Below are 13,391 nucleotides of genomic sequence, written 5' to 3'. Positions count from 1 at the left end.
AGGCGTCTACATTCCCCTCCCCCGTCTTCCCATACATTGCGTGCAAGAAAACGTAGAAGCGACGTGAAAGCCTCTGCAGGGTTTACGGATTTGTTTTCAGGATCTTTCCTCAGGATATCAGGCAGGGAATGGATCTGTATAAAGTGACAGCCATCAGTTTTATAGAAGGGGCTGAGATTAGGATTGAGCTCACAGACCCTCATCACGCACTGCTGAATCATTTCCAGGTTTCTGTCCCTTTAAGTCGAAGCTCTACCGTACTGATCTTTAGTTACATCATGTCCCACTTTTGGGACCACAGTTCTGGATGTGTCTGGAGTAGAAGACATGATGTAAAAGCAGAATTGTGACTGCAGCTCTGGATGTGATTGGAGTATATGATGAGCATGATGTAAAAGCAGAATTGTAAGTATCAAGTATAATGTAACAGAAATACAAATGCAGCTGTGGATGTGACTGGAGTAGAAATACAAATGCAGCTGTGGATGTGACTGGAGTAGAAACATGATGTAATAGCAGAAGTGTGACTGCAGCTCTGGATCTGACTAGAGACTGACATGGTGTAATCAGGATCAGTACATGTACGGGACGAGGTGGTGAAAGATACGGGGTACGTCCTTATTCTCCATGTCTGATCCCATGTTTGTGTCTCTGACTGGCGAGTACAGATCCGTCTCCGATCGGATGATTAGATCCCGGTTCTCCTGAGTTGCCGCCTCTTAGGTGTATTCAAACCTTGCCGTTTTGGCGCGCGGCCGAAAACCGGACTGGAAAAATTAATGCGTTTTAGCCGCATGGTAAATGCAGAAAAACTGCGCCGTGTGAATACACCCTGATGACTTGTATGGACTTGGCTCATGTGACGTCATGTGGGCGGGGCATCAGTTGTAACAATGTTTCTTTATCCGCGCAGGTCGGTACAATGCACAGGTGACAGGATTGTCCGCTGTGCCCATCTCGTGACATCCCGGGAGGCTCAGGAATCAGGGGGGCTGAGAGTTCACCCACCCAACATGACAGAGGGCGATAAATCCCCCCTCCCCACAGCAGCAACGACCCTTCAACCCTTATAATCTATGAGACCCCCCCACATTAAACACTTATCTACGTCCTGCAGTCTATCAATATCCCGAATATACAGGCTCAGATCACCAGCGCTGGACGCTACGACATATAGAAATATCTGTACAGCTCCCTCCGCCGTCCCCTCCCCCACAGTGATGGACGCCACGTCCTGTCCCATATACAAGTAATATATTTATCTGAACGTACGGGCAAACCGGGCCCTGCTGCACATATAATCACAGTGATCGCCGAGGAGGAAGATTTATCCACTGGAGACCCAACATTTACCTGTATTCAAGATGGCGGAGCAGTGACGCACGTCTGCTCCAATACACAACGAGATGAGATCAATCCAACGTCAGTACAAGTCACATCAACCGTAAAGACACAGGCAACTGGACAATGCAGCCGCCATGGAGTGCTAGCTCTTCGGGCAACGTCAGTGTCGTGGGGTCCTGCAGCCGCTGCCTTTACAGATCTGCGCAACATACATCAAATTCACCAAAACGGCGCAATGTGGGAACCGGGACAGGTGTGACGCCGTGTACCACCCTCCTGCCACTTTACCATCACTCCTCCTTTATGGCTCAGGAGATCAGGACATGAGGCTGGTGGGGGGTGAAGCAGGGGCGATCATGGGGGCGCCAAGTTCATAAACCAGCTGCACAATGGCGCCCCCCTCTGTGTACACCCCCGTCAGGGCGGCTCTTATTATATGTGCTATAAAGGGGGTTACTTCAACTTTGAATTGCTATAGGGGGCACTTACTTTTCCATCTCTTGCGGCTGATTCCATTGTTTTCTATAGACTGTGGGGTGGTGGGTTCTCATACACTGAGACGGCAGACGCTCTATAATGTACAGACAGTAGAGGGCGACGCATCATTAATGGCACCCGCCCCATTGTGTGCCCCCCCACCCGTGTACTAACATGATGAGGAGGATCATTAGAAAGGTTTCAGCTTAGATTTAATAGTCGGGAGAGTTATTTTCCTGATTCTGGCGCCCCTGCACCCCATAATCCTGAACCCTAAATATAACGGCAATATTGCTGAATGGTCTCCACCTTGTCACCTTCTGTCTCCTTCTTTCTGCCGTCCTCCATGTCTTGATGATTGTGGGGGGACTCCGTACACCTCTGCCCATAGCTCCCCCTTAACGCTTCAGCCATGAAACGTCATCACTTACCGCGCAATTACCATCTCCTACCTCATCCACCATCACTCTATCTTCTCATCCGACACCGTCTTCTCCTTCCTCATCCGTCCTGTCTTCCCCTTCCGCATCCTCCACCGTCCTGTCTTCCCCTTCCGCATCCTCCACCGTCCTGTCTTCCCCTTCCGCATCCTCCACCGTCCTGTCTTCACCTTCCTCATCCTCCACCACCCTAATTCCCCTTCTCCATCCTCCACCGTCCTGTCTTCTCCTTCCTCATCTTTCATCGTCCTGTGTTCCCCTTCCTCATCCTCCACCGCCCTATCTTCCCCTTCCTCCACCGCCCTGTCTTCCCCTTCCTCATCCTCCACCTCCCTGTCTTCCCCTTCCTCATCCTCCACCGTTCTGTCTTCGCCTTCCTCATCTTTCATCGTCCTGTGTTCCCCTTCCTCATCCTCCACCGTCCTGTCTTCTTCCTCATCCTCCACCGCCCTGTCTTCACCTTCCTCATCCTCCACCGTCCTGTCTTCCCCTTCCGCATCCTCCACCGTCTTGTCTTCACCCTCCGCATCCTCCACCGTCCTGTCTTCACCTTCCTCATCCTCCACCGCCGTCTTCCCCTTCCTTAACCGTCCTGTCTTCGCCTTCCTCATCCTCCACCACCCTAATTCCCCTTCCTCATCCTCCACCGTCCTGTCTTCTCCTTCCTCATCTTTCATCGTCCTGTGTTCCCCTTCCTCATCCTCCACCGCCCTGTCTTCCCCTTCCTCATCCTCCACCGCCCTGTCTTCCCCTTCCTCATCCTCCACCGCCCTGTCTTCCCCTTCCTCATCCTCCACTGTTCTGTCTTCGCCTTCCTCATCTTTCATCATCCTGTCTTCCCCTTCCTCATTCTCCACCGTCCTGTCTTCTTCTTCCTCATCCTCCACCGCCCTGTCTTCACCTTCCTCATCCTCGACCGTCCTGTCTTCCCCTTCCTCATCCTCCACCGTCCTGTCTTCCCCTTCCTCATCCTCCACCGTCCTGTCTTCCGCTTCCTCATCCTCCACCGTCCTGTCTTCCGCTTCCTCATCCTCCACCGCCCTGTCTTCCCCTTCCTCATCCTCCATCGCCGTCTTCCCCTTCCTCATCCTCCACCGCCTGTCTTCCCCTTCCTCATCCTCCACCGTCCTGTCTTCCCCTTCCTCATCCTCCACCGCCCTGTCTTCCCCTTCCTCATCCTCCACCGCCCTGTCTTCCCCTTCCTCATCCTCCACCGCCCTGTCTTCCCCTTCCTCATCCTCCACCACCCTAATTCTCCTTCTCCATCCTCCACCGCCCTGTCTTCTCCTTCCTCATCTTTCATCGTCCTGTGTTCCCCTTCCTCATCCTCCACCGCCGTTGTCTTCTTCCTCATCCTCCACCGTCCTGTCTTCTACATACTGGACCTTCACTTTCAGGGGTGCAGGGACACCACTTTCCTCTCAGCAAGTGATGGTAAGTAGTACAGGGCCCCGGAGCAGAACTAGCACCATCAACATGTGAACTTCCATCCGGTTCCTGCAGTGATCGCAGTGATGTCCTAGATTGTGGCTGGGGCGCTGAGCTCGCTATGAGTCTGTACCCCCTTCCTGCACTCAATAAGAGTCTGTTATAAAAGTGCCCCTTACATCTTTCCTAAGTTTTGGTAGAAAAAAACCTGTCCCCAATTATATAAAACAACTATGAGGGTACCCCAAAAACCCAGGTGACTCCACTTAGGCCTAGTGACCACCACTTGAATAGATGCACAGAACTGGTCACTGTCTCTCCACGCTGCACTGACCTCTACTGAGACGACCAAAAGAACGAGACGACTAAATACTGAAGCCCCAGAAACAAAAACAGGGGCAAAATATGACGGAACAGTAGAGAGGCTGTGTATGGAGGGCGAGGCTCGGGTGCACATGTAAATTAGACAGCCCTGATTGGGGGTGTACATACTACAGCGCCCCCTTATGCTGATTCATGGCACCGGATCCCTGGTCCTGAGGTCATTATAGACAGTGGGCTCCTTGTAACCCCTTGGGAAACTTGAACCCCATGGTACCCCGAGCACCGTTCCCTGTTATCAGAGCGTACCGCCTTATATCTGGATATATATTCTGCAGACCCTGTCCTTAAAGGGCCGGCGTCCAGTCTCCTGTAAATTAAGCTTCATCATTGTATAATGAAAAGGCCTACAACTTTCTAATATACTTTATGCTTAAATTCCACAATATTTTCAATATCTCTGTTTGCCGCCAGTGAATGAGCACATGACCTAGTCCTGTTCACACAGCTGATAGACGTGTTACAGTGTACACAGGTATGAGTTTTCAGTCTGAAGGCTTCATGAGGATTGCTTAGACTGGATTCAATAAAACCTCAGCTGTGTGATCAGGACAGGTTTATCAGTTACATATAAATGTAAATAATGTGTCTAGTCACTGAGAGCAAGCAGAGATCTCAGAAATAGTGAGGAATTGAAACGCTATATCTATGAGAATGTCAGAGAGCTTTTCACTCTACAATGACTGGACGAGCTGCTCTGTGTTCCCCAGGGTTGACCTTTCTATGGACATGACCAGAACATGGAGCGAGCCGCCTCCTCTCTCACAGCGGGGAATGCTCAGCACTGTACAGTTATCACTGGGAACATGGCGGCATCTAATAACTTCCAGCACTCAGCCGCCAGTCTCCCCTCCGACACAAAGTATTTCCTTCTCATGTCCTCCTGGGGACTCGCCATGGTCGCCCCAATAGCCGGTGAGTTGAAGGCGAGCTCAATACTCTCCGAGTTAGCGGCCAGTCCGGAGATTGTCTGAAACACTATGAGCTTCTCGGGGGACGGCGGTAACATGATGTCATGTGGGCGGAGTGTCTGTCTTATCTGAAACACAAGAGGCAAACATGAAGACAAAGGAGCCGAGGAGATGAGGACTGGAGCGGTAGATCAGGGGAATATGGAGGCCGAGAAGGATAAAGAGATGAATGTACATAGAATGGCGGCCAAGACGGTTGGGGAAGTGGCCACAGTCTGTGGTCATAACCACTCAAGAGGCCACACAAGTGACTGGGCCCAATGGTGGATCCCAACGGCTACGAGACAGCACCAAAGATGTAGATGAATATTTCATGATGGTGACAGGAGATGGTTTACATTACTGACCGGTTGAGGTGGAATTGGCGCTGTCTTCTGCTGGCGAAAAGTTTAGGTCTGTGTCATCTGTAATCAACGACGACCTGGACCTGTGACATCGATCCCCGGAGCGCGTCCTTCGGAGAACAGTCTAGTGGAGGATATAAAATTTCACCAACATTACCACAGGATGAAGGAGATAAACGAGACGACCCCTTATAACTGAATGAGAGGTTGTCACAGCCCCGCCCCCTGTTACTGACATCACTGATATATAATATAATTACATTGTGATCAGACATGAGATCCACACATCTTATATACAGTAACAGCTATTCATCTATTACTACTGACAACCAGCCTGTATATCGTGTGAGAAGTTGTCACAGCCCCGCCCCCTGTTACTGACATCACTGATATATAATATAATTACACTGTGATCAGACATGAGATCCACACATCTTATATACAGTAACAGCTATTCATCTATTACTACTGACAACCAGCCTGTATATCATGTGTGAGAGGTTGTCACAGCTCCGCCCCCTGTTACTGACATCACTGATATATAATATAATTACACTGTGATCAGACATGAGATCCACACATCTTATATACAGTAACAGCTATTCATCTATTACTACTGACAACCAGCCTGTATATCATGTGTGAGAGGTTGTCACAGCTCCGCCCCCTGTTACTGACATCACTGATATATAATATAATTACATTGTGATCAGACATGAGTGCTACACATCTTATATACAGTAACAGCTATTCATCTATTACTACTGACAACCAGCCTGTATATCATGTGTGAGAGGTTGTCACAGCTCCGCCCCCTGTTACTGACATCACTGATATATATAATTACACTGTGATCAGACATGAGATCCACACATCTTATATACAGTAACAGCTATTCATCTATTACTACTGACAACCAGCCTGTATATCATGTGTGAGAGGTTGTCACAGCCCCGCCCCCTGTTACTGACATCACTGATATATAATATAATTACACTGTGATCAGACATGAGATCCACACATCTTATATACAGTAACAGCTATTCATCTATTACTACTGACAACCAGCCTGTATATCATGTGTGAGAGGTTGTCACAGCTCCGCCCCCTGTTACTGACATCACTGATATATAATATAATTACATTGTGATCAGACATGAGATCCACACATCTTATATACAGTAACAGCTATTCATCTATTACTACTGACAACCAGCCTGTATATCATGTGTGAGAGGTTGTCACAGCTCCGCCCCCTGTTACTGACATCACTGATATATAATATAATTACACTGTGATCAGACATGAGATCCACACATCTTATATACAGTAACAGCTATTCATCTATTATTACTGACAACCAGCCTGTATATCATGTGTGAGAGGTTGTCACAGCCCCGCCCCCTGTTACTGACATCACTGATATATAATATAATTACACTGTGATCAGACATGAGATCCACACATCTTATATACAGTAACAGCTATTCATCTATTACTACTGACAACCAGCCTGTATATCATGTGTGAGAGGTTGTCACAGCCCCGCCCCCTGTTACTGACATCACTGATATATAATATAATTACACTGTGATCAGACATGAGATCCACACATCTTATATACAGTAACAGCTATTCATCTATTACTACTGACAACCAGCCTGTATATCATGTGTGAGAGGTTGTCACAGCTCCGCCCCCTGTTACTGACATCACTGATATATAATATGATTTTGATGTCACGGATTCTCCTCCTTGTATGTATGTTCGGTGATGAATGAATGTGTAGACCCCCACCCTGCAGCTGCTCGGGGTCCGCACCTTTCTGCTCTGTGGGCTGCTGGGGGCTGAGGCGCTGGTGTACAGGCTGAGGCTGGAGTTGGAGTGGCTCGGTGACAACCCTTTAGCTTTGGCCTGGCTCCCGCCACGACTGAGGGAGGATGCGGAGAAGGGATCGGGGGACAGATACTTCTCATTAATCTTAAGATTGGTCCGGCTTTTCACTGCAAAAAAAACAATAACAAGCTCCTTAATATGAGAAACTGTAGAACATGGAGATTATCTGATGACGGTCACCTGGGCCCATCAGGCCAGAGGTGAGGGCAACACCAAGGGAATTCTGGGAAACTGCGTTATTGTATACTAACAATGGAGGTGGCCACTTTATAGCCTAAACCAACATGAAGTTTGTGTCTGGGCCGAGCGGCCTGAGAGCCCGGACCACCATAGTCTGGGGGCCACCATAATTCCTAATTACCACCCCCAGTCTCACAATACAGAATCTCACAAGAACATATTTTCCCCCTTACAGACCAGCAGGGGGCGACATTGAGTACAGGACAAGGCTCCTCCCAGTTACAGGGAATATGAAATGTGTGCTCAGTCCCGAGGCATCATGGGAGAGACATTCACTATAGAGATAACGGGGTTAGATGAAACCTGCTTTATAAAATGTCGGCAGCATGTGACTCGGGACAGAATTCGGCACCGGTCACTTTAGTAGGTGTGCCGCCCTGAGTCGCTCCTTACAGCTCGCCTTAGATACAGAGGAGCGTGCCCAGAAGTCCTAGAAGACCCGTCCTGCCCTGTAGGCGCCACCGATATTTGCAAGGATAGAACTGGTACTTGTACATTTTGCTTTAGTTGCAGGTAAATCTTCTTCAGGTGTCCGTCGCGGTCACCGGGGGCGTTGTGAATATTTAGTGCGGCCAGGCATGAGGGACCACAGCGTTACACATTGTGACACCCGCAGTCAGACCAGTCCCTGCACCCAGGGGAGGGGGAATAACACGTGTGACGCACCTCTACATGGGTCATTCTTCACCAGGAATTCATCCAGAGCGATCCATCCGCCTCCCACCCGCACCATCAGGGAACTCCGCAGAATCCGGACCATGCGCAGCTGCTGAGACTCCCCAAACTGAGAGAGAGACAAACTGACATTCTGACACAGCGAGGAGAGGGGTGCAGGGGGCAACATGTTCACCAGGGGGCTCTACAGACCCGGGGAGATCCCTACAGCACCGGAGTACAGACCCGGGGAAATCCCTACAGCACCGGAGAACAGACCCGGGGAAATCCCTACAGCACCGGAGTACAGACCCGGGGAGATCCCTACAGCACCGGAGTACAGACCCGGGGAGATCCCTACAGCACCGGAGTACAGACCCGGGGAAATCCCTACAGCACCGGAGAACAGACCCGGGGAGATCCCTACAGCACCGTAGTACAGACCCGGGGAAATCCATACAGCACCGGAGTACAGACCCGGGGAGATCCCTACAGCACCGGAGTACAGACCCGGGGAGATCCCTACAGCACCGGAGTACAGACCCGGGGAGATCCCTACAGCACCGTAGTACAGACCCGGGGAAATCCCTACAGCACCGGAGTATAGACCCGGGGAGATCCCTACAGCACCGGAGTACAGACCCGGGGAGATCCCTACAGCACCGGAGTACAGACCCGGGGAGATCCCTACAGCACCGGAGTACAGACCCGGGGAGATCCCTACAGCACCGGAGTACAGACCCGGGGAAATCCATACAGCACCGGAGGACAGACCCGGGGAAATCCCTACAGCACCGGAGGACAGACCCGGGGAAATCCATACAGCACCGGAGGACAGACCCGGGGAAATCCCTACAACACCGGAGGACAGACCCGGGGAGATCCCTACAGCACCGGAGGACAGACCCGGGGAAATCCCTACAGCACCGGAGGACAGACCCGGGGAAATCCCTACAGCACCGGAGGACAGACCCGGGGAAATCCATACAGCACCGGAGGACAGACCCGGGGAAATCCATACAGCACCGGAGGACAGACCCGGGGAAATCCCTACAACACCGGAGGACAGACCCGGGGAGATCCCTACAGCACCGGAGGACAGACCCGGGGAAATCCCTACAGCACCGGAGGACAGACCCGGGGAAATCCCTACAGCACCGGAGGACAGACCCGGGGAAATCCCTACAGCACCGGAGGACAGACCCGGGGAAATCCCTACAACACCGGAGGACAGACCCGGGGAAATCCCTACAACACCGGAGTACAGACCCGGGGAAATCCCTACAGCACCGGAGGACAGACCCGGGGAAATCCCTACAGCACCGGAGGACAGACCCGGGGAAATCCCTACAGCACCGGAGGACAGACCCGGGGAAATCCATACAGCACCGGAGGACAGACCCGGGGAAATCCATACAGCACCGGAGGACAGACCCGGGGAAATCCATACAGCACCGGAGGACAGACCCGGGGAAATCCCTACAACACCGGAGGACAGACCCGGGGAGATCCCTACAGCACCGGAGGACAGACCCGGGGAAATCCCTACAGCACCGGAGGACAGACCCGGGGAAATCCCTACAGCACCGGAGGACAGACCCGGGGAAATCCCTACAGCACCGGAGGACAGACCCGGGGAAATCCCTACAGCACCGGAGGACAGACCCGGGGAAATCCCTACAGCACCGGAGGACAGACCCGGGGAAATCCCTACAACACCGGAGTACAGACCCGGGGAAATCCCTACAGCACCGGAGGACAGACCCGGGGAAATCCCTACAGCACCGGAGGACAGACCCGGGGAAATCCCTACAGCACCGGAGGACAGACCCGGGGAAATCCCTACAGCACCGGAGTACAGACCCGGGGAAATCTCTACAGCACCGGAGTACAGACGCGGGGAAATCCCTACAGCACCGGAGTACAGACGCGGGGAAATCCCTACAGCACCGGAGTACAGACCCGGGGAAATCTCTACAGCGCCGGAGAACAGACCCGGGGAAATCCCTACAGCACCGGAGTACAGACCCGGGGAAATCCCTACAGCACCGGAGTACAGATCCGGGGAAATCTCTACAACACTGGAGGACAGACCCGGGGAAATCCCTACAGCACCGGAGAACAGACCCGGGAAAATCTCTACAACACTGGAGGACAGACCCGGGGAAATCCCTACAGCACCGGAGTACAGACCCGTGGAAATCTCTACAGCACCGGAGTACAGACCCGGGGAAATCTCTACAGCACCGGAGAACAGACCCGGGGAAATCTCTACAGCACCGGAGTACAGACCCGGGGAGATCCCTACAGCACCGGAGTACAGACCCGGGGAAATCCCTACAGCACCGGAGTACAGATCCGGGGAAATCTCTACAGCACCGGAGGACAGACCCGGGGAAATCCCTACAGCACCGGAGGACAGACCCGGGGAAATCCCTACAGCACCGGAGGACAGACCCGGGGAAATCTCTACAGCACCGGAGGACAGACCCGGGGAAATCCCTACAGCACCGGAGGACAGACCCGGGGAAATCCCTACAGCACCAGAGTACAGATCCGGGGAAATCCCTACAGGTGACGCTACAGACACAGGATGATCTCTGGAATAATAGTGGGGCCGCCAGACATTCAATACAAAGTGGTTCCTACAGAAGGGCGGTCAGTCTACAGATATAGGGAGTCGGATATCCCACTTACAAGAGGTTACAGACATTGAGAGATCCCTACAGCAGGGATCATTGTACATAGGGGCTTTAGTTAGCGGAGGAGGGGCTGGTTAGTATGGATTTAGGACAGGAGGAGATTCCTACAGTAGTTTGGCTATATACATAGGGGGGTGATGTTCCTTACCACAGGGGGTTACAGTCACATGAAGATCCCTACAGTTGAGGTTATAAGAGGTACCTACAGGAAAGGTGGACACAATGGACCCAGCAGGGGTGACCTGTGAGCCATAAATCATCTGTCTGGGATATGATAATTAGGATACACGGAGGAGAACCCACAAACCAAAATATCTGCGGACGATGGCGTCTACCGCTACAGAGGGGACGACTGATACCAAGCGACACGGACCACGACCATGAGCAAATGCATGACATGCTAGATATCGGAGCTGTATGCCGGAGGGTAAATATCACGGGGGGATATAGCGTGGAACAGGCATGGGGTGACACTCCTGAAGCGACATGTACGGGGGCGACTTTCTAGTGACAATGCGGGAGCAGAAGCGCGGGGGAAAAGAACAAAGGTCTGTAGGGGGGGGATGGGGAGAAGCAGAAAAACGAGAATGAAAATCAACTATAGAATAGTGTAGGAGTTACAGAAGGAGCATTGAGATGCTGGGGGAGCAGGTCTGCAGATCAGGGTCAGGAGGGTCTGGGTAAAGCACTTGGTAATCCCGTAGTGTCGAAGGTGAGTGAAAAGTCAAGAACCAGAAACATGTAAGTAGAATTAGAGATAGCGGAGGTTTCACCTAGGTCATTGCTGCTCCCATTGGTCTAATACATACTGGTTTGGTGCCTTGACTTTTGACTCGCCCAGTATATTATTCCGGAGTCTATGGGGGGGGGGGGGGGGGTTGGGCAGTCGGGTGGAGGATGAGAAGGATCTGGATGAATAAGGGTATGTGCACACACACTAATTACGTCCGTAATTGACGAACGTAATTCGGCCGCAAGTACCGGACCGAACACAGTGCAGGGAGCAGGGCTCCTAGCATCATACTTATGTACGATGCTAGGAGTCCCTGCCTCGCTGCAGGACAACTGTCCCGTAGTGTAATCATGTTTTCAGTACGGGATATTCGTCCTGCAGAGAGGCAGGGACTCCTAGCATCGTACATAAGTATGATGCTAGGAGCCCGGCTCCCTGCACTGTGTTCGGTCCGGGACTTGCGGCCGAAATACGTCCGTCAATTACGGACGTAATTAGTGTGTGTGCACATACCCTTATATTGACCACGCGTTTCATACTCACCCGGTATCGGTTGGCGCTGATCTGTTCCACCTGAAAACGCTTTGCACAATTACACTGAGCCACTTGTCTGTTGACCTAGAGAAAGAGGAGATCAGCGTTACAGGGTCATCCAGACGCTGATCGTAGGCCAGACATTCATGTTCCCGTTCTCACCTCATCCTGGATTCGGTCAGTGTCTGCGTTTCTCCTCAGCGGGTCTCTGCTGGGGTGTAAGGCGCTGACAAATTCATAGTAGTCGATAAAGCCGTCCCCATTAATGTCAAAGATGTTGGCAACAGCCGTCATCTCCAGGGAGTTGGTGGGGAATCCTGCAAGAACATGACAGCGCTGGTTGTGGGCGATTCATCAGCATTGTTATAAGATCAAAGATCAAAAGTCACAGCTCCAAGAGAAGTCAGCGCTCGGATATAAGTCAGCGCACGAATATAAGTCAGCGCTCGGATATAAGTCAGCGCTCGGATAATAAGTCAGCGCTCGGATAATAAGTCAGCGCTCGGATAATAAGTCAGCGCACGAATATAAGTCAGCGCTCGGATAATAAGTCAGCGCACGAATATAAGTCAGCGCTCTGATAATAAGTCAGCGCTCTAATATAATAAGTCAGCGCTCTGAGATAATAAGTCAGCGCTCTGATAATAAGTCAGCGCTCTAATAATAAGTCAGCGCTCTGAGATAATAAGTCAGCGCTCTGAGATAATAAGTCAGCGCTCTGAGATAATAAGTCAGCGCTCTAATAATAAGTCAGCGCTCTAATATAATAAGTCAGCGCTCTAATATAATAAGTCAGCGCTCTGAGATAATAAGTCAGCGCTCTAATAATAAGTCAGCGCTCTAATAATAAGTCAGCGCTCTAATAATAAGTCAGCGCTCTAATATAATAAGTCAGCGCTCTGAGATAATAAGTCAGCGCTCTGAGATAATAAGTCAGCGCTCTAATAGTAAGTCAGCGCTCTGAGATAATAAGTCAGCGATCTGAGATAATAAGTCAGCGCTCTAATAATAAGTCAGCGCTCTGAGATAATAAGTCAGCGCTCTGAGATAATAAGTCAGCGCTCTGAGATAATAAGTCAGCGCTCTAATAATAAGTCAGCGCTCTAATAATAAGTCAGCGCTCTAATATAATAAGTCAGCGCTCTGAGATAATAAGTCAGCGCTCTGAGATAATAAGTCAGCGCTCTAATAATAAGTCAGCGCTCTAATATAATAAGTCAGCGCTCTGAGATAATAAGTCAGCGCTC

At 51.1% G+C, this 13,391-nt stretch overlaps 2 protein-coding genes across 4 annotated transcripts in view; both read right to left on the bottom strand.

Annotated features, from left to right (window-relative positions):
- Positions 1 to 1,340: 1,340 nt before the first annotated feature.
- On the bottom strand, positions 1,341 to 4,624 carry LOC142696323 (uncharacterized). Its single transcript, XM_075847665.1, has 2 exons — positions 2,432 to 4,624; positions 1,341 to 2,341 (listed from the first exon to the last, which is right to left on the bottom strand). Exons 1-2 carry the CDS (start codon positions 3,347 to 3,349, stop codon positions 2,285 to 2,287), a joined length of 975 nt encoding a protein of 324 aa, XP_075703780.1. The 5' UTR covers positions 3,350 to 4,624; the 3' UTR covers positions 1,341 to 2,284.
- A 2-nt stretch (positions 4,625 to 4,626) lies between these two features.
- The window catches only part of LOC142696322 (microtubule-actin cross-linking factor 1, isoforms 6/7-like), a 42,705-nt gene continuing 33,940 nt past the window's right edge, over positions 4,627 to 13,391 (bottom strand). Inside the window, exons 17-22 of one of the 3 annotated variants that reach the window (XM_075847662.1) lie at positions 12,307 to 12,461; positions 12,154 to 12,228; positions 8,188 to 8,305; positions 7,207 to 7,388; positions 5,389 to 5,509; positions 4,627 to 5,109 (exon numbers count right to left, since the gene is read on the bottom strand). In XM_075847662.1, the coding sequence (XP_075703777.1) occupies positions 5,084 to 5,109; positions 5,389 to 5,509; positions 7,207 to 7,388; positions 8,188 to 8,305; positions 12,154 to 12,228; positions 12,307 to 12,461 (677 nt within the window). In that variant the 3' untranslated portion in view covers positions 4,627 to 5,083. Of the gene's footprint in view, positions 5,110 to 5,388; positions 5,510 to 7,206; positions 7,389 to 8,187; positions 8,306 to 10,715; positions 11,428 to 12,153; positions 12,229 to 12,306; positions 12,462 to 13,391 lie in introns of those variants that run through there. The other 2 variants (XM_075847664.1, XM_075847663.1) reach the window with 2 other exon arrangements.

Source organism: Rhinoderma darwinii, assembly GCF_050947455.1.
Source record: "Rhinoderma darwinii isolate aRhiDar2 chromosome 5 unlocalized genomic scaffold, aRhiDar2.hap1 SUPER_5_unloc_55, whole genome shotgun sequence".
In the NCBI taxonomy this organism is placed as follows: domain Eukaryota; kingdom Metazoa; phylum Chordata; class Amphibia; order Anura; family Rhinodermatidae; genus Rhinoderma; species Rhinoderma darwinii.
The sequence above is the reverse complement of the archived record's forward strand: the minus strand, read 5'-3'. Positions and strand labels throughout refer to the sequence as shown.

Bases quoted from the DNA above. Each gene is read 5' to 3' on its own strand.
- LOC142696323 (XM_075847665.1), bottom strand. From the start codon at position 3,349: ATGAGGAAGGGGAAGACGGCGATGGAGGATGAGGAAGGGGAAGACAGG. The intron at 2,342-2,431 runs GTGAAGACAGGA...AGGATGCGGAAG, and splicing joins GGTGGTGGAGGATGAGGAAG to GGGAAGACAGGACGGATGAG.